Raw genomic sequence first — 20,175 nt, forward strand, 5'->3', positions numbered from 1 at the left:
AACAATTCGTTTGCATACAGAATGAATTTGATAAATCTTTTTCTTGCGGAATGTATAATATTTTCACACATTTATACACACACACACACACACACACACACACACACACACACACTCAAATTCTTTTCTATACTTAACATTATTAACTTACTTTTTCCTTCTGCCCGAAAGTTCGAAATCATCGTTCTCATCGCTATCTTCATTTTTGTGATACTGTGTTGCGACGACGTTTCTGTCAGGTATAGATATTGTGATCGTGTTAGGGGTATCATCTATAACCTAAGACGAGATAAGGAAGAATGCAATGTCAATATGGTTAAATGTAATTTTAATTATACTCTTCTCTGATAACGATGAAATTGTACGAATTCTTTAAAATGGACTTTTGGCTGCTTCAACATTTCACAATAAAAAATTGAAAATTAATAAAAATGCGCTTATTACTAATAAGTGTATTGATGCACGCTGGACCGGCAGGATACTAAGTTGCATCGCATATATTTCACGTGCAAGAATAGTTAAGAGATAAAGTTCTCATCCAACTGTGAAATTGTATTTACCTGAAGTGCGACATTCAAATGTGTTTTTCCACAAACGAATGTAGATAGCTGTTGATATACTAAATCCTTTGAATCGTTTGTAAGACGCGGTTATACAGATCATACATGAATCATCGTCATGAACCTATTTAATTAGGTCCGTTCATATGCGGTTTAAACTTTTAGTGTCGGGAAATTGAGATGAAGATGAGTAGAAGCTTTGCACATAGATCCGCGTCTTGACGTGTCATGGATGATTTAATTTAGTCAAAAGCTGATATAATGTTGAAAAGAAATCAAAGTTTTCAATTTACATTTAAATAGATTGTAATTAGCTTTGGTTTGCTCTTATGTGCTCGACCAACAACAAACTTGGATTAGGTTAGATGATAGGTTAGCAAAATTCTTCATAACATGTATAAATAATTAACTGTTTTGCCTCTTATATAAATTTATATAATTTTTTAATAAATTTGTAAAGTGTGCATCAAACTCCTTTCTGTCTACTCCATGTCTGTCCGTTTGTCGTCGGCATTCTCAAATTCAGAATTTTGTCTAGAGAAAAGAACTTGACCTCGAGCATTTTGTTTCTTTATCGTATTTCAGTCAGGTGCAGATCGACGTTAAGCTTGAAAGGGCGCAGTGCTCGCTCATAATTTATAGGTTTTAGGTAATTCGGATAAGGCCAGATATAAATTCTTTTTTTTTTTTTTTTTTTTGGTATCTAAACTACTCTTTTAGATATATTATACCTATGGCTGAACAGGACGATTGAAAAAATTTATGTTTTTAAATATTGAGGTTTGTTTTAAAATTTGTTTTCAATAGACAAACATGGCCGAGTTAATAAATTCATTTGTACTATATACTTCGCTGACATGTCCATTCAATGACGGTCGGACAAAATTCATTCTTGAATCAACAAATTGAGAGCAGTGCATAAATTTATAAAGAAAGATCATCACAGTCGTAACCAAGCTTTTTTTTAAACATCTGTATAGTTAAGAGGCATAACTACATGAGCATGAAAGACGATACGAGTCCTTGTTATTGGGCCGGGAGAAATTCTTTGGAGGAAAATTACAGAAAATGTCAACGTTGTCGTTAACTTATCCTTCTTGCAAAAACAGCTGTTATTATAAACTTTTCATCATTTATTGAACCGTTCGCATTCAACTGTCAGAAGGTCGATATTTGGCAAATGAAATCTAAGCCCGAACAAACACTCACCCCTTACGGCTAACTAAATTAGTAAATAATTTCTATTAGGTTGTTGTGACATCAAGTACAATAATCCTGTTCCTTTACATATCTGAACTGCAAGAAAATTAACCTCAACGAAGGTTCAATGCATTTATCTAAAACCCTTCTGCTTTTTATTTGCCAAATATCACCGCAATGAATATTGTATGCGAACAATTCAGAAATAGATCAAAATTTAAAATGAATTCTTCTCTTGAAAGACATTGTAGAAGTTTCAAATTTAGAAAATATTGCGACTAAGTCGATCAACGAATGCTTGAACGGACAAGTAAGAAAATTATATTCGATGATGAGTAAGTAAGAAGTAAGTAAAAAGAAAAAACATGTATGTGCAAAACATGGAGAAGCTTTTATTTTATTGTGTATCTGTGTTATAGTCTAGCATAGTAAGAAAAAAACCTGGAAGGCAGAGGTGTTCTCCGATTAGGTTCGATGTGCTCTTCTTTTTCTTCTATTTGGCATATTTTCAAAACCAATCTGTTTGCAAGAAATCTTAACGTTTCTGCTAAATTTGAATATGACCAGACGGTCAGACGAACATATCTAAATTGACTACGAATTTGATACTGCTCAAGGCTGTGTATATTGTGGGCCATCCGAAGCTTCTCTCTAGGTGTTGCAATCGGTTTGACAAAGTGAACATACCATCCACCTCCGAGTATTCCTCTGCAAGCTCGCAACATTTCAAAGCGTTGCACTTAAACATACCCATTTAATGCTTAATGCGTAAATATATGGGGGTTGGCATACCCGTAAATAATATAAAAAAAAACTAAAAGATTTTTTTATTGTAGGCCTCAAGCATATAAGTTTCCATATTCAAAACTGGTGATGGTACACGGAAATTTATGACAGCTATAGGACCTCAACTTGAATAGCATTCATTATTCTCGCTAACATTTACGGACAAAATTCAAGTCACCCTGTAATTAAAAATTCTCAAGGAAACCTATTCCAATCCTTTCGTAAACTGTGCGGATTTAGTGCGTACGTCCAATTTCGCCTTTGTCACAGAAGTCTGTATTCTTGCGACGTTCATAGCAAAGTCTTTCACTTGTTTGCTCATATTTGCAACTATCTGTCACAGTATATCAAGCGTTGCTGGAACGCGGATTCGAAACCTAGCGTTGCATTGCATATTGTTAAATCCATCACCGAAGAATAAAGATTATGTTAAGCATGGTCGTCTGTCCGTCTACGTATCATCTGTTTTAAACGTTCTCTTGGCCGCAAAACTGGAGCCATCGACTGCAAATTTGGCAGAAATATTGGAAGTTCTTCCACGCGGGTTAGTATTGAAAAGGAACCGATCGGTCAAAGAACACGCCCACAACACCACGTAAACTGAGAAAATCTCAGTTCTTCAAAAGGAATAAAAAATTGATTTTTTCCTCACTCATTACTCACAAACGATAGAAGTTAAATATATACAACGCATATTATATGGTCAATGCTGTAGCACCCGTACAAAAATAGAAAAATTGAACGCGCCTACCCAATATTATAGTGAGTCAAAATATAATTTTTTTTCAATACGTTTGTGGGACGCAGAAACAAACTTCAAAAATCCCCTAAAGTTAATCGAATTCTTGGCCAGTTTCAAATTTGGAATGCAACTAATCAAGTCTGTCTGTTTGTCCGACTCTGTTCGTCTGTGCAACTGTGTAGTATTTGTGGTAAACGAAAGCGAAGACATCGCCTAAAAATTTGCCTAAGAATCTGGATGTGACTTAAACTTTTTCAAGCACACGTCTACAACGACCACACCCCTATACTACTATTTTGAAAATGGAAAAAATCAGCTTCACCAGCTCCATATTATAGCGCATGAAAATTTAGTTCCTTTAATTTTTTTTTGGATAAGGGTGATGGGTATAAAAGATTCGGTCACGACCGAACATAATTTGCTTATTTGTTTTTAAATTACATTGGCTAATGCATATCTTTTTTTGTATTGATGGCGGATTGTGAGGATACAATTATTAAAAATTATAGTATATAGTATATAGTTTGCATCCTAGATTATACGAAGTGTACAGGAAATACTTTGGTGTGTGAAATGTTTGCATGAAAGGTTCCGTCATATATTTTTACTTTTTTCAAGGTTATGCCGTCGCATATTTTAACTTCTCAATTTGTGGAAGTGGAGGTTTGTCAATAATTAGTTAGGGAGGAGAGTATAGGCTTCCAAAAATGACTGAAAGTTATGCAACTTATCTGAGCAAAAGTCGCCTTCAACCATTTACTTATCGATAAATGAAAAACTGAATACCTAACGAAAACGTTGTACATTTTTCTTGACACTAAGTTGATTAGGTAACGAAATTATTGCGGTGGGAAAATTTGGCATATGGTCACTGTTCGTTTCACTTGGGATTAGAAAAAGTAATCAATTCGCGAACACCGTTAACCGTTAATTACTTGCATAACTTTTGGAAAAGCATGAACTGAAATATAACGCGTACGTCGTCCTATTTTTAGGTTTGGTGATCAAGCATTGTACAAACGTGCAGACATGTTTGGCTTAATATATCCATACATAGTTCGCTGACAGGTTAATCTAAAGCAGATGCGCCAAAATATATCCTTTCCGTGACAAACATCATGGCCGTTAGCAAGTATTGAATAACGCAGGAACGCTAGGACAACGGCGTATGATGTTTTGGTTATAAAAAAAAAAGAAAATGGCCGAAAGCGTAAAGGTTGTCATTAATTTATGCCATAAAGATTAGATTTATAAAAAACAAAACCTTATATAATTAAATAAAAAAATAAAAAAAAGGAAAGGAAGGGCAGTTGAATTTTTTTTTCGGGCGAAAAGAAAAATTATGGGAATTTTAGAAATTTTTATTTTATTATACCTGCCTTATCCAATATATTATTAACACTTTCGTCACTAGAATAATCGAAATTCTTACAAGTAATCATAGCATTTTTGTAAGTCCTATTAAGAGTTGCGGTTTTAAGTTTTATAGGATTTCTGCTATCGTTATGTGCAATTATTTTCGATTCGTGTAAATGATTCGCGTAATTGTTTTCAATCATGTTAACAAATTGGTTGTTATTCGAAAGTAATTTATTTTTTACTTATGGCTCTTATTTTATTTATTTGGATAATTGAAAGAAAATTTTTGAATTTTCATTATTTTTCTAAATTTAATTTTTAATTAATTTTATATATTTTTTATGAAAAGCTTCACATAACACTTAACACAAAGTAACAGCTGCACTGGACAACAATGGACTGATTTAAGCTTCAGTTCACACCGTAGACAATATGCTGTTTTAATTATTTAATCACTGTACAGTGGGACAGATCTATAGCAAATCTTATTTAAAAAAAAGTAATAATAATCGTACCAAAAATTGTTATAAAGTTTGCTGGCAGGACGGGGATTTGGTAAATCTGCTATTATGTTTATATCGGTCAAAGATCCTGTAAAGTGTATGGGTCATTATGAGAAATCCGCGTAGGTCATAAATTATAGAAAGATCGTATAGATCATAATCATTATATTATAAAACTGATCATCTAATGTACTTTGCTCTTCTTCGGCCCTGCCGTAACAGCGAATCAAACGTGCTCTGAGTTCGTATTGTAAGTCTGTGCCGAAATAAATTGCATAATTATTATAACGCGTAAGGTAATCGAAATGGATCGTACAGTTCTATACATACACTTTGCCTTTCTTAACTATATCTCAGACTAGCCGTTCTCACCTATGCAGCGTTCTAGCAATTGAGCGATTAAGTGACTCTATGTCGATTCCAACTAATCAGTTCCATGTTGAAATCCCTAAGGCCACAAAGGCTGTAATAGCAATTTGAAGCGGGACACTCGATAAACCACACTAAGTAAATCGTAAGAACGTTATAAAAAATAGACTCACACCTCCTACAACAGTTCAACTCAATTCAAAAGTCGACATGTCGTGAAAATTATTCAGTTGGTAGCAGATATCAATCTAAGATTAGCTATAGCTACAAGTTAATACAGATCTAGCGCCTAACACACATCAACTATTAACAACGAACTTAGTGAGAGTATCTGAGATTCACTTTACACGGTGAATACAACTTTCTGAGTTGCTCTTTTTATAAACGTTGATTCAATATATCTTTCATAGTAATCTACTAGTCTTCCGTTTTCCCCTTTCCATATAAATAATGATTAATTTAATTTACTTGGTAAATTGACGACTCTGCTGTCATCATAATCGTCTTAATAGTTTTAATTGTCTATTGGTTTTAGAAATTTTATCATTTTTATTAATATTCTATTTTGTTTTTCATTTGAAGCATTGTAGGAGAAGTTGATTGTTCTTCTATACTTGATCGCTTATCGATATAATAGTTGAAAGTTAAATCGGCTTTAAAACGAATATTGGAGGCTCAACCATTCAAAGTATCGAATACATGATTGCACGATTTCTTTAGCAGTCAGATATCATATAATCGATTACTTCAAGTCATTATGTAGATATCTGTGTCCGCGGATTTTGAGTATATTTCTTCGCGCATCCGTAAGATTCGATTCATTCCGTGCCGTGCATTAGAACGGCAGCAGTTTGCGATGTATTCAACTCTCGTTTCGATGTTTTTTTTTTACCGCACGTTTGCTATTAGGTTACGTTAGACTTTCATGTCCGACCATACATTTTGGCGAAAATATAAACTTGGATAATTTACAAACACTATTGACTTTGACGTGATGCACTGCACAAAATTAAAAAAAATAGCTAGCGACTGAAAAATTCGCGTACCGTGTGGAATAAGAAGTTAGTGTAACTATGGGTATTGGGGTGTTTATTATCGGGTAAGAAACTATTTATTACTTCCACTACTGTTCATAGATAGCATTTTTTTTAATACTCATCACCAAGTGACGGTATATTGGCTTTCTCAAAACGTTTGTCACACGTTAATTGTATATAGCCTTGGTCAGCATTAAATTAAGTCTAACTCCAAGTCTTAATTAAATCTAAGTCAATTTAAGTAAATGTCCGTTTGTCCGTCCTTCTATCTGCCTGGTAAGCATTCTCTTGGTCGCAAAAATAGAATTATTTGTTTCAATTTTAGCAGGAACATTGGTGAAACGTGCGCGCAAGTTGCTACTGAAACTAGGCCGAATCGGTCGAAGAACACGCCCGCAGTACAACACAGCCTGACACCATCTCTGCTTTCAAAAACGAAAACATTTGTTTTCTTTCTCTTTACTTACAAAACACCAATAGATATAACGATCGAAATTTGCATTTGTATTGTATAGGCGGTCTTGTAGCACCTATACAAAAATGGGAAAAATCAGACAAACCTACTCTTTATTATAGAGTATCGAATTTTCCTTCTTTTGTCGAACGTTTTGCAGTACGCAGAGAAAAATTTTGAAGTCCGCATTTGATTCGTTCCAGGTATGTTTGTCAGTCCATTCCCCCATCTGGCTGTTAAATGTTGTGGCAATGTGGTGCTGTACGCAGGTTAATATTGAAAAGTGGTTTGAATTGGTAAAAGGGCGCGCCCACAGTACAATACAAATTAAGAACATGTCAGCCTTCGGAAGTTTTTGCCCATTATACGTAAACTACACAGACACTCGATGAAAATTTCCAGGTATATGCAAAAAAACCGCAAAAATCATTCGCGCGCATCGAATATTGTACGGTAGAGAAATGCAGTTTTTTTCCTTTCTTTTTACTATTTGTTTAAGTTGAAGGTGTGGTGGATGTAAAAGAGTCGGTCACAGCTGAGCATAATTTTCTTAGTTGTGTCATTTTCTTTTCTTTTTAATTGCACAGAGAAATGAACCTTTGCTTATAAAAAAATTTATTGCTTTTAAGTGCATTTAACAGTATTTATGATTTTTTATTCGACTTTTGATTTTTCCATACTTTTTATTGCGGATTTATTACATAATAAATCTATTTTAAGTTAATCGCGCTTAGAAACGTGCATAAAAGATTTAAGAAACAATGCATCTGGCCTAGCATTCTTGGTCTACGTGATATTCATAGTAAAAACAATCATTTGAAATCCTACCATCAAAGAGGCAAACAATAGATTACTAATACCGAATATAATTATGATTTTACTTTGATCAACATATATATATATATATATATATATATATATATATAAATTTATATAGAAAGCATTCAGGAATGTTGTGCATAAAACATGAAAACAATTGATAAACTTAAGCTTCCCATAAATGTTTCCATTTCTAGCATGCTTCCAGTGTACTGACAAAATGCATTTTTCTCTTCACTTTTATTTCAGTTATACTTCATTTAAATGGAGCGGTCCTTACTTACTTGTGCCACACACTTTTTAGTCATTTAAATAATCGTTCGCTTCGAATAGAAATTCTTTGCACACTATGTTCTTCATGTCCGACTAGAATAAAGGTTCTTAAATCATCTTTCCTCCCTATACGTGTCGACATAATACAATTAATTACAATTCGTTTATAACGAGTAAAATTCTTGGAATTTAAAAGGTTAAAGTAACAGAAATTCCGATGAGTCAACTAAGACGTATAAAGTTAATAACAAGTGTTATACAACTTGTTCTCTTATACAAAAGAGATGTAAAAAAATATAATTATTTCCTTATCATGTTCTTAGAAAGGAGGAGCGTTATTGTTGTGTGTACTTACGAGATATTCATGAAATATACATAATACATAAGGTAAGGTGAAACACGTGCAACCAACAGGTACCATATTTTATACATGCTTTCATTTAACTTCTTTGCACCCATATTTAGCTAAAGTAGCGAATACACATTAATGAGTGGGAATTCCTTTATGAGTTTCTAATCCTATCAAAGTATAACTTACAAAGCCCCAATACTCATCATCATCATCAAATCAAAAGGAAGAAGTAAAGATTGGTTTTTGTTATTCTCATTGAATTTGTTGGTGGAGCGAGTGTTTCGATACCGGTCAAAATTATACTTTTCTGCTCGCTCGCTTGTAAGATTTCAAATTACGCTCCTCCTATCCCTTCAAACAGAGAATAATACTCTTTTTCTATTGAGCGAGCATAATAGCGTACTCTCTGTAGGCCGTAAAGATTGATTACACTTACAACTTCTCAACAAGCAAGAGGGAATTATATGAAAAGATTTTTTATTGCCTTCCCATTGAACTGTTCCTAGAACAAATTCACAGATCAATGCGAAAAGATCGAATTTTTAATGTAGCAGAACAATAATTTGACATTAACATAAATCCTACTTAATTTGAACCATGTAGGTCCACTTTTTGTATTACATATCTGTAAGGGTTCGCATGCAACGAAAACTAATTTTTAATACGTTATAACGAAAATAATTGCGGCATAGTAAGAACTATGAGAAGAAAATTGATTCACTAAATTTGAACCATGTCAGTTCAGTTGTTGGATCTATTCCCGTATAGGGTTGCCCATTGGAACTAAGCCATTTTACAGGGACAAAGCACAATTTTAGTTATCTTGTCATGAAATTAAAAAGGGTTTATATTAAGTGATGTGCTTTAGGGTATTTAATGGTCGGCTTTGACCGACTATAATATTTTTGGAGGTTTTTTAATACGTTGCTTAGCCTGGGCACTTTATTCAGAAAAACAAAACTTAAAAACCAACGTCATAACTACAACAACTTTTAAAAATAGGGATTGTGAGACAAACTGCGGATTTGATCATGTTGAATGATCTTCCTATTCAAGCCAATTAAAAGTATACAAGTGGTGCTTCTGTCGCACTCTATATATAAAATTCGCATAAAGTATTGGATAAAAACGTTGGATAATTTCTACAGAAGCCGGGTGTGTAACCTGGCTTCACATTCTCATAAAACATAGAAATAAACAAACAAATGTTTCTCATTTTTAGCAAAAACTTGGCCTCATTTACATGGCTATAGAGAATTGCAGAATTAAATTCATTCTGTTTAGAATTGCATTTGATTTGCGCATTCTATACGGATTACGACAAAAACATTATTATTATTATAATATATGGCAGAATGCAACACTGAATCTAGATATTAATTATCTATGGCGAAATTAGACTTCGTTTTCATGTTTTGGGGTCTTTTGTTTTACGTATGTACAAAAGCTGTGAGAAATGCTCTCTCCTTATTCTCAAATCATGTGAAAGCTAAATAGTTCACATTTTGGGCTAGGATTGGTTTTTCAGAGTTAATATTTCTTGCTTAGAGTTGCATTCATAAGAGGCAACAGTTGTATTTACTAATAAATAACTGAACCAACACAAAAAATTTGAAATGTGTGAAAGCTAAGAAAAATTATTTTTTTTAGTATTCTTTTTACCCCAAATACCATAAATTTTTTCATGCAGCATTCCATACTGTCGTTGTCAATGATCAATAACTGCAAAACACTAATAAAACCTCGTCACTCCTCAGCCTGAACTCTATTTATTGTTTTGTAATTAACCTGTAAGTACCACTTACAGGATTACTGAAATGCATTTCTGCATATGACCAAGAAAAAAATTTACATATTCTTGTTTTAGTTGATGTTAAATCATTTGTAATTTTGCTTAACTGCTCGCACCCACGCAGCACTGACTGCTTTTCTTCAATATAGTTCTTCAATGCAATATAACCCATTTATTGCATTCTACCATTTGTTTTACTCACGCACTTACGAGCGTATTATCTCACATCGTAGCATTTTATTGACGATATATACGATATATACGATATTTATGATTCTCCTAGAAACTGTATGACGTTGTTCAAATCAAATCTTCCTCTCAATTTTCGTTTGTTTTTTCGGATATAAATAACGGATGACGAAAGTCATACATAATGCAAACTGACTTAAATTACACGGTCGAAATGAGAGTCAGTTAACGAGAAGATACATAATTGGTATTCTAATCTTTTGAGCTAAAAATATATTGTTGATTACATTACGTGTTAAACATACGCACAAATGGGAAAATGTTGTTTGAGATCGAATCGAATTAATCTCAAATATTATGTGCCTTTAGAAAGTCACGATTCATTAAATTCTTATTCGTAGTGTAATCGAATCAAAATTCATGTATAAAATATATACATTACATAAGTACATGTCGTACTCATGTATAGCGACAATTTTTGTATTATGATATTCAACAATTTATCAATATATAGCCAAATGCTGGGATACGATGCTCTCTTAGTGTAAATTATAGAGCAATATTAGGGGGGAAAATGAGATCTTACGATACAATAGGTAATTAATTTCCACTTGCCAGAGAGAGACAAGACCATTTTGTTTTTTTTTCTCGCTCTCTCACATCATATAAACATTGCATACAAAAACACAAATATTAAATAAATCATAAAAAATGTGTATATAAATAATAATAATAATGAAAAAAAAGATAATTTTCAGATACGAAAAATTTGCATACTTATGCAGCAATTGTCACATTTTAAAAACGCGTTAGAGCCTTATATTTGCTCAAGGCAGCCTATAAAATACCCTATAATTCCTTTGCCCAATTTCCATGACTCACATATATTCGTGGCAATAGGTCAAAAATTATACCTCGTTTGCATGCAATGGTTTACTTTTCATGGAGAAGTGTTTCCGATTAAGAGATTTTTCTAGAGCACATTTAGTCCAGTAAATTTTTATTTCAAATCACTAGTTTCCAAATTTTCGTCATAAAATATTAAAAAATAAATCTATATGGAGTGTAAACACTTATTTTTCATACTAAAATTTATTTGGAGGGGATGGAGTACCATTTCTTTAAAATTTTCCAAATTTATTTAACATAAAAAAATCCTGCTGTTTGTCCATTTTTGCAGAGATGTTCTAATGATAAGAAGTTTCTACCGAGTTTTAACGACCGTCCATATACGAACTTATATGGAGTGAGGTCGAGATATCAATTCAATGATTAATGTAAATGTAAAAGGTTCGACATGCTTGAGTTTCGCAAGTTCTAAGTACGCTCCGAGCGAGTATTTAAGATTCGTCTTAAAGCGTCGCATATTAAAAAATTTTTCTTGCCTTTTGATCATATTTACATTATTTTGTATATATGAAGCTTTTATACGAATACTCACTTTAACCATGGTTAAGACAGAATCATCATTGTTTCTATTTACGTTATAATTTGAAACATATCCTACATGCTGCTTATACCATACGCACAATGACTAGTGCATAGAGTGAATGGATCTTTACTCTATCTTGCAATGAAATATTTTGCAGACAGCAATGATGGGTATTAAGAAGCTCGGATCATGCCACATATAAATTTTAGTTTCCAAAATGGTGGTTTCCATAAACTATTGTGATCAGAAAATGACGTGAATTAGTTTATAAAATAAAAAGTCTATTTCTTTTTTCAAATTAATTTATAACAGTTAGTAGACGTATTATATCGTCTTTACAGTCTGGCTTGTCGGAAAAAATTTATAATACACGATATCGTGATAATTGAAGAAACCTGTTCTTGGTTTTTTAACGACTTTGATATGGTTTCTTTCGGTCTTGGCTCACATTTTGCAAAATATTCACATGTAACTCTACACTAATTGAATATATTGACATGAAAATCTACACAGATATCAAAAATGGACAAAATATCACTTTATTGTTAGCTCGCAGCATTGTTGCACTTATGGTTGAATATGACGAAGAGCATTGTAAAAATGTTGCGTAATTTCTTAGAACATTTGAAACTGCATTAAAGAAAATACTTTTTTGCTTTGTTTAGATTCCAGATTCTTAAAGTTTCGTCGTACGTTTATCATTTTTAAGGTCATGTCGTAATTTATTTTTTTTAGCTTGTTTTAATTTTTCAATTTGTAAAGACTTATCAAAAATTAAATAGGCCGAAAAATGTATGCATCAAAAAGGGCTTGAGAATTACGCAAGTTCCATTCCCGTAGGTGAACAATTAAACGTCCTGCGAACCGGGTTGTTGTCACTAAGGTGCAACAGTGAAGGTCAATTGTTCACCGATTTCTTCGCAAGATATATAAATTTTGCCATACATTTAAGCGAAACATATCGTCGTATCTATTGTTGCCTATGGTTTACAACGGAAAGAAAACAGTAGCAGTTTCATGTTAACTCGCAACAGTTTGTTAAAAGCATTTTAAAAAATGCTAAAATTTCTTTCTTGCTTTTAATATACATACATAGCCGAAAAATATGCTATTATTTAAGAGAAGAGCACAAAACCAAAAATCCAATTGAAGAGCGTCATTCTGCTCGACCTCTATGTTCCGTAGATCGTATAAGAAATCTGACTTTGTCCTTGAAAACAAAAAGTACTCTCCGTCATTTTCGGAGATCACATGGTACATACCACATAAAATAAGGTATTGAAATTAATTACTGAAACAGGAGAAAAAAGTTTAGGGACAATAAAAACAAGATTTTTCTCAGTAAATTTCTTCGGAAGTTAGTAGAATTCATAACAAAATGTAAAAGTGTATAAACTTTTATTACGGCGTAGACAGACAGACTATTAGTTTGAGTGGGTAGAATAGAAAGAAGCCTTTTAAGCATGGAAATATTCAAATTATAGACGATTTTTAAGGTTAAAATCGTGAAAAATAATTGTCGGTTCATTATTGCAAAAAGTTGTTCTCACGCAAGTAACATGCAATCGGAGAGGAACAAGAAGAGTTGAGTAAGAAAATAGCTTTCGTTAAATTTGGCTTACTTTGCGTCACGTTTTGAAAGTTTTATGAAAATATTTCCAAAATTCTGACATGTATATGGAATACGTGCAGAAATACAGTTAAACATTTAGTAGGCAGGCGGTCAGGTAGAGTTAAATGTTTTTAAAACAGAATTTTGAATCAATCGCCAAAAGTCCGCATGTCCTTCTAAATGTTAAGCACCTTCCCTTAAGCCTAGTGTGCCCTTACTAAAGAGTAAAGAATATATATATATATATATATATAATATATGTGAAAGGTGTGTACAAAAAGAGATAAAAAGGAAAATAAAAGATATTTTCTGGAGTCCATGCACAATTATTTCAAATGAATTCTGCCTCTAAACAAGGCATAGTTTGAAGAATATGTTGATCGGTGGTTCTGCTCTACGCGTTTAGTGCAGGTTAAGTTCGTGAATAATAGTTAACAAGAGGAAAAATTCTGCAATCAGTAGGATTCCGATCATTTCCGAAGTCAGCCAGTTGAGGTTGTTCGAATATGATCAATTTTCTGATTGGCAACGCCAACTGTATGAAAAGCGAAGTTGGCTGAAAATGGTTACGGCTAAAACCTTCTTCTGGAATCATTCTGCCAAACAGACATAACTTTCAGCGATATAAGTCCACAGCCCCAGAATTCATAATCATAAAGTTTATATTTCATAAGAGTGCATTGAGAGAGAAACAAGTAGGCATTGAACCGCATAGCTTAGACTTACGATTAATCATTATGGCCATTTGTAATCATAATGGGCTTATAAGGCACTTAATACATTGAATTTACCAATAAAACTGGCAAGTATAAATTATATTATGTCGAAAAATCAAGACTCTATTCGTTGCTCAACAAAACGTAACCCTCATTACAAAAAGAATAGGAACAAAGTATAACATCAGAGCCCTAGGGCAAAATCGGTAAACTATTGCAGCTATTAACGCGATAATCGTCAAGTGTTTGTGGTATATAGCAAACTATAAGCAAACTGTGTATGAAATCTTTACCTCTTCAAAAGATTTCCTGCAATGTGTAAGAAAATATAGAAATTTCAAAAAGCCTTGATCATCGGTTTAAATTTAATTGAATTTATATTGACGATTGGACCTAGGTAATCAAAGTTTACTTTACCGCTCATATCGATTGATCACAAACCTGTTTTGATTTCTATATATAAATGACACAATTTTGAATACTAAAGTTTTAAAATAACTACAAAACTGAATGAAGTTGAAACGAAACAATTATCTGAATACTGTTTAAGTTTTCGTTCAGAAATAACGTAGAAATGCAAAGAACATGTTGATAAATGTTCGAAGTAAGACGAATTGTTGCTTGAATGAAACCTTATCGTATGACGGGATGTCAGCCGTCTTGTATTGAAGAAGAAGAGAGTTAAGAAAATATCTAAGGATGAATCTTTCTAAGTCGTATTATGCGAGATAATAGACAACGACAGAAATAGTTTGTTGTTTACATATATTAACAATAGCAAGATAGAGCGAGAAAACAACTTCAGCTCTTTGACATTAACAAAGCTAGTGGTCGGTTTTGGACACTTGACATGGTATAAACTCGACGCTAATTTTTGCTTTTGGGCTTGCCGTTGTTAAGTTGACGCGTCGAGTAGCGAATTTATAGTTGTATACTGATTTTGTCAGAAGGCAAAACTGCAATTGCAAATGCAAAGGAAAACTCAGTAAAAAAGCATACCGGGATGTTATTAAAGTTAAAATACACATTGCATGTCGTGTCCGTCAGGCATGTTATTGCTTGGGAAAATACCTGATTGCATCTTCATCCCAAAGATTACAATAATTATAAATTGAGTAAATATAATGACTCTGCAACAACGCATGGATATTGTGTTAAAGCTGATTTTAAGAAAGAGATCTTCTCGAACATATAATCTTTACATTCTTCATCGTCACAATCTTTTAAGCAACATTCAATGAGTGAGTTTATGAAGAGAAAACCCAGCATAACAACAATTCTTTGAGATAATTTTTCGATAGTGTTTTTCCTCCTATTGAGAAATATCATTAGTTCGCGATTTAAAAATTTTATAACCTATTGACTATTTACCATTGACTATTTACAATTTGAATATTTCAATGCTCGAAAAATGTCTATCTTGCTCATTCACACCAATAGCCTGTCTACGTCGTAGCAGAGATTTTTAAAATTTTAAGGTCTGCTATGAATTTTACAAATTTCCGAAGAAATTTATTGAGGGAAACCTTGTTAATATTGTCCCTAAACTTTTACTCCTGTTTTAGATTAATTTCGAGTCGTTATTTTATATGTGAATGTGTGTCGTAAAAGGAGAACGACGTTCGTATCCGTATTCAATCGGATATTTGGTTTTGTATTTTTCTCTTAAATAATAGCATATTTGTTGGCTGTGTATTTATGCACTTTAAAAGCAACAAAGAAATTTTAGTATTTTTTAAAATGCTTTTATCAAGTCGTTGCAAAGTAACATTACTACTCCTACTATTTTGTTTACGCTTTCAATTGCAAGCCACAGATTTCTTATATTATAGATTTTAAAAAGAGCACATTTATTATTTAATAACTGCAACACGGAGGCCTAGAGTTGAATGTTTCATTTGTCATCATTTACTCAATTTCTTATGAGAAAGTTTATTCATATTTTATTCAATTCCACCATTTTCCCATCCATTTAGTCTTTCTGAAGTTTTTAAAAAATGCTTTAAATAACCGATTAATTAAACGTGTGTGAGTATGCATATATAGAATGTTAATGAGAATAAGAAACAGTTACGATTTAACAGAGAGTCTTATAATAATAATTCGTTTGATAGCTATTTATAAATTGTTAATGAAAGAAAACAAAAGCTTTTCATTGACATTTACGCTTAGATATAATATGCAATTAATTTATGCATATTATACAATCCACGCGATATTTGTACAATTAATTAATAAAGAAAAAAAACATACATATATATATATATTTTTTACGTAAATAAAAATAAGAGGATCGATAGAAAGTGCTGAAGAATTTTAATATATTCGCGTATCTTTTGTTGTTTTGTGCGTGGTTGGCATATATTTTCTTAACAAATGTTAAAATTTAGAGCAAAAGTAAATATTTGGATTTCATATATAATGCCCCTATAGGCCTTCGAATTTTGCCTTCGTGGCATATTCTGGCACTGCATTTAGTCACTAGGTATAAAAGGGAACGGTATATATTCTTGTCGTAGTTGTTTTGACTTTGTATTAATTTAAGTATTTGCCAGGAATAGATTTAAAAAATCGCTTCGATATCAATTTTACTATAAAACAAGTTTGTTAAGTACCGCCGACCAGGCAGACAAAAATGGCCAGCGACTTGTAATGTCATGCGGTCCATCGTTTTATGATTTCTTTCATTTTAGTGAACAGATATAAATTGCGAGCAAATTTTACATAGATTCATATCGAAATTATCGGGTATAGTTGATCAAAAACTTTAGCATACTATAGTATTCTTTGCATAACCCTATAAAATATTCGTAGGAAGCCCTAGTTCAATATCTCTAATACATTGTAAGTAAAATCATTTGTCCATTGTCGGTGTGTTTGTAAGAGGCTTATACCAATTGTTGCGCTTTCGTTTGGAATGGCTTTGGTAAGTATATGTTGTCTAAGATTTAGATGGATACGAATAAGAATAGAGATTGCAAATAAAAGCGCGTTGCCCATTATGGTCGTGGGCGGATCAATTCCACTTTTAAACTGTGGTCTTCAACTAGAACATTTATGACTTTCTATTGTAACCATAACTGTTTTAGAAATAGGCGGCAAATGTATAGATAAATATAAATCGATTCAGAATTTGATACTGATTAAGACTGCAGGCGGTTTATGACACTTTTGCTATACGTTCATCCTACGCTGACGGGTATGAAAAATTTCTTAGCATATGTTAAATGACTTACTAACTAGCATTAGCCAAACTTTTTTATTTTATTGACCTGGCAATTAATGATTAATATCTTCAGTAATCTGACATCGGAATGTATAATTATTTATTGTGGACCTGACCAGACGCTAGTTCTTTTCATTGTTCCCAGGGACGTTTTCAAGAATTTAATTTTTCATAGAAGCGTCAATTGGACTTTTAAAGTCCAGGAAGTTGAAAATATCGGCAATTTTTCTCAATCAGACCTCGTATGCAAATAGAATTAATAATAAAACCTAATGAGAACAATACTTGTAAATGCAATTGTAAAAAATATACAATAATAATAGGATTACAAATTAATTTTGTTACTTGAATTGTTTACTGCGTTAAAAATTAATTGAAAAATGTATTGATATATAGTAGATTGCCGTTTAGCAGTTTGAGAAAGGAGTGCATTAATCGCGCGCATTTAACATCAGCACTATGCTGTCCTGAAGTTACCTGATCAGCATAAAATTCAAATGTTACTTGAATGAGTCTTTCAGGTCAAATTAAGTGTTTGGCTTGAATAGATTGGAAAGAAAATTAAACTTGATGTGAAATCAATCCTTAATGGTTTAAATAACTTTAAGAACGAGCTTATTGAGTTACATAACAACTTATTTAAATAAATCACATGAATAATTTTATTTAATGGTAGACCGTGGCTCAAAATAGTGTTTTCTGATTTCCCCAGTAATTGAAAAGCAGCAGCAACTTTTTAAAATATCCATAATATTGTTGCCAATCAATCGCAAATCTGAAATCTTTTAACGAGAGATGTGATTTTAAAGCAGTCATGTAGGAGTGTTATTATTGCAACAACTTCCTAAAACTGCCCATAAGGAGGGAACACCAACGTAAGACGATATAAATTCATTCACCTTTTTTTTTTTTGAGGGTTATTGATTCATTCCAGTAAACCATAAACACTCAGTGGCTTAATTTTCTAACAGCATTTGAGCATAATTGATTAAATTGATGCTCGCTCCTGAATCGCATTTTAACAAAAATCCAGGGGAAGTCATTCACATGATATCATTTTTCAATAAAACCATCACTACTGGATTTTACTTGAATTCCTTGGCACCCAGTATATCACTTTTGGTCAGCGTAAAGTGTTGACGTGAAGATAGCGAGCTATAGTTTAAAAATATACGTCCTAGGCGAAGTCTAACAATAAAGAAGATTCGCCTAAAAACTCGCTTAGACTATCTAGCAAATTAAAAAAGAAAACATATTTCAAAGGTTTGTACACTCAGTGCGTAATAGCGTAAATATATTGTAAATATATTGCAAACATATATCTGATCGTCCAACTGACATAACACTAATCAAGAAAAACTGAACAATATTTATTTATTTTTGTTTGAAGTGTTCAATTGCAATATTCAAAATTACGGTTCGAATACCAAGTCAATAGGTAAAAGTTATAAAAACAAAATTTTGTGGAAAAATTATTCTACCTTTCTTCCTTGTGCCTTTCTTGTGCCGTTTTTAATGGGATCCGTATAATTCGTGTATGTGCACCTATGGCTTCCTTGATTGGAGTTTTCAAGAACAGATCCACTGGCAAGCATGGCTTTGTTGGCCTAACCGTCTTCCGCTAATCATTTGACGGGTTCTCAATACCATAAGCGTCTCAAACGGCATCAAGGAAATTAACAAAAATGCATCTAACTACGCGCATTATGTTCTATACCTCGGTATGGAGTACAGAATATTTATCAAGTATCTGTAACGTACAGAAGTTCGAATTTGTACGACGTTCATAGTGGAGTCTGTTTAACCGCTGCTTGTTTCCACACATTTGCGATCGTCTGTAGCAGTATATCAAACGTTAGCGGAATAGCGTTCCATTGCACATTATTTTTCAATTTGTGAAAGACATTTTTTTTTTTTTTCCAATTCGTGTCAATCTTAGCTATTACTTTATATATCAAATAATCTCTTGTTCTTCTCCCTTTACATTATGCACTTGAAACGAATTTGCGAGCTTGCGATTGGCTACCGTATGGACTAGCGGTTAGAATGTCCGCCGTATATCGGAAAAAATTTAAGTTCGATCCCTGGTGTAGTAGACCGTAACTTGTACTCCACTATATATGAAATTTTGAAACGAGAGTAAGATCATAACAACCGGGGTAAGTAGACTTTATTAGAAACGTATAAAAGAACATCGTTTTAAACACATTTGTTTTTCTTTACTTTTGCATTGTATTCAAATTTGTGAAAAATTAAAATTTTCTTCCTCTCGAAAAAATGTTTTCGGGAAACGCATTTTCCATTGTACGGCCGCTTGGTTCGTCTGTCTTTTAATTTCACAAAGGTTATTATACGATCGCAAGACTTAGATAACCTTGAAAAGGTGCAACTTTGAGTGGACTCGAGATATTCTTATCTTTAATTTTCACTCTATAACAGGTATCAGTAGAAAATTGGGAACAAGTGTTTATCAGAGCAGCATAAATATTCGCAGCAGCAATAATCCCAATCAGTTCGGTTCGACATGCTTGCTATTAAGAAAGAGTTTCGCAAGCTCTAACTACGCTCCGACCGAGTACTTAAGATTCGTATTAAAGCGTCGTATAGTAAAAAATTTAACTTCTTTTAATTATATTTATATTATTTTCTTAATATGAAATTTTTTGTATGGGTGCTCGTTAAAGAAAAGATGAAATAATAACTTTGATTCGAAAAATTTTTCAAAATCATTAAAGAATTTTTTAATTTTTTAAT

General features: G+C 32.6%; 1 protein-coding gene across 2 annotated transcripts in view; it reads right to left on the reverse strand.

Annotated features, from left to right (window-relative positions):
* Positions 1 to 20,175, reverse strand: part of LOC119637306 (myogenesis-regulating glycosidase) — a 31,799-nt gene that overhangs the window by 10,857 nt on the left and 767 nt on the right. For both annotated transcript variants that reach the window (XM_038033247.1, XM_038033248.1), the window contains one exon: positions 152 to 279. In XM_038033247.1, coding sequence (XP_037889175.1) covers positions 152 to 279 — 128 coding nt within the window. The remainder of the gene's footprint in view (positions 1 to 151; positions 280 to 20,175) is intronic.

The sequence above is a fragment of the Glossina fuscipes genome, unplaced genomic scaffold (genome assembly GCF_014805625.2).
Source record: "Glossina fuscipes isolate IAEA_lab_2018 unplaced genomic scaffold, Yale_Gfus_2 59, whole genome shotgun sequence".
NCBI lineage: Eukaryota > Metazoa > Arthropoda > Insecta > Diptera > Glossinidae > Glossina > Glossina fuscipes.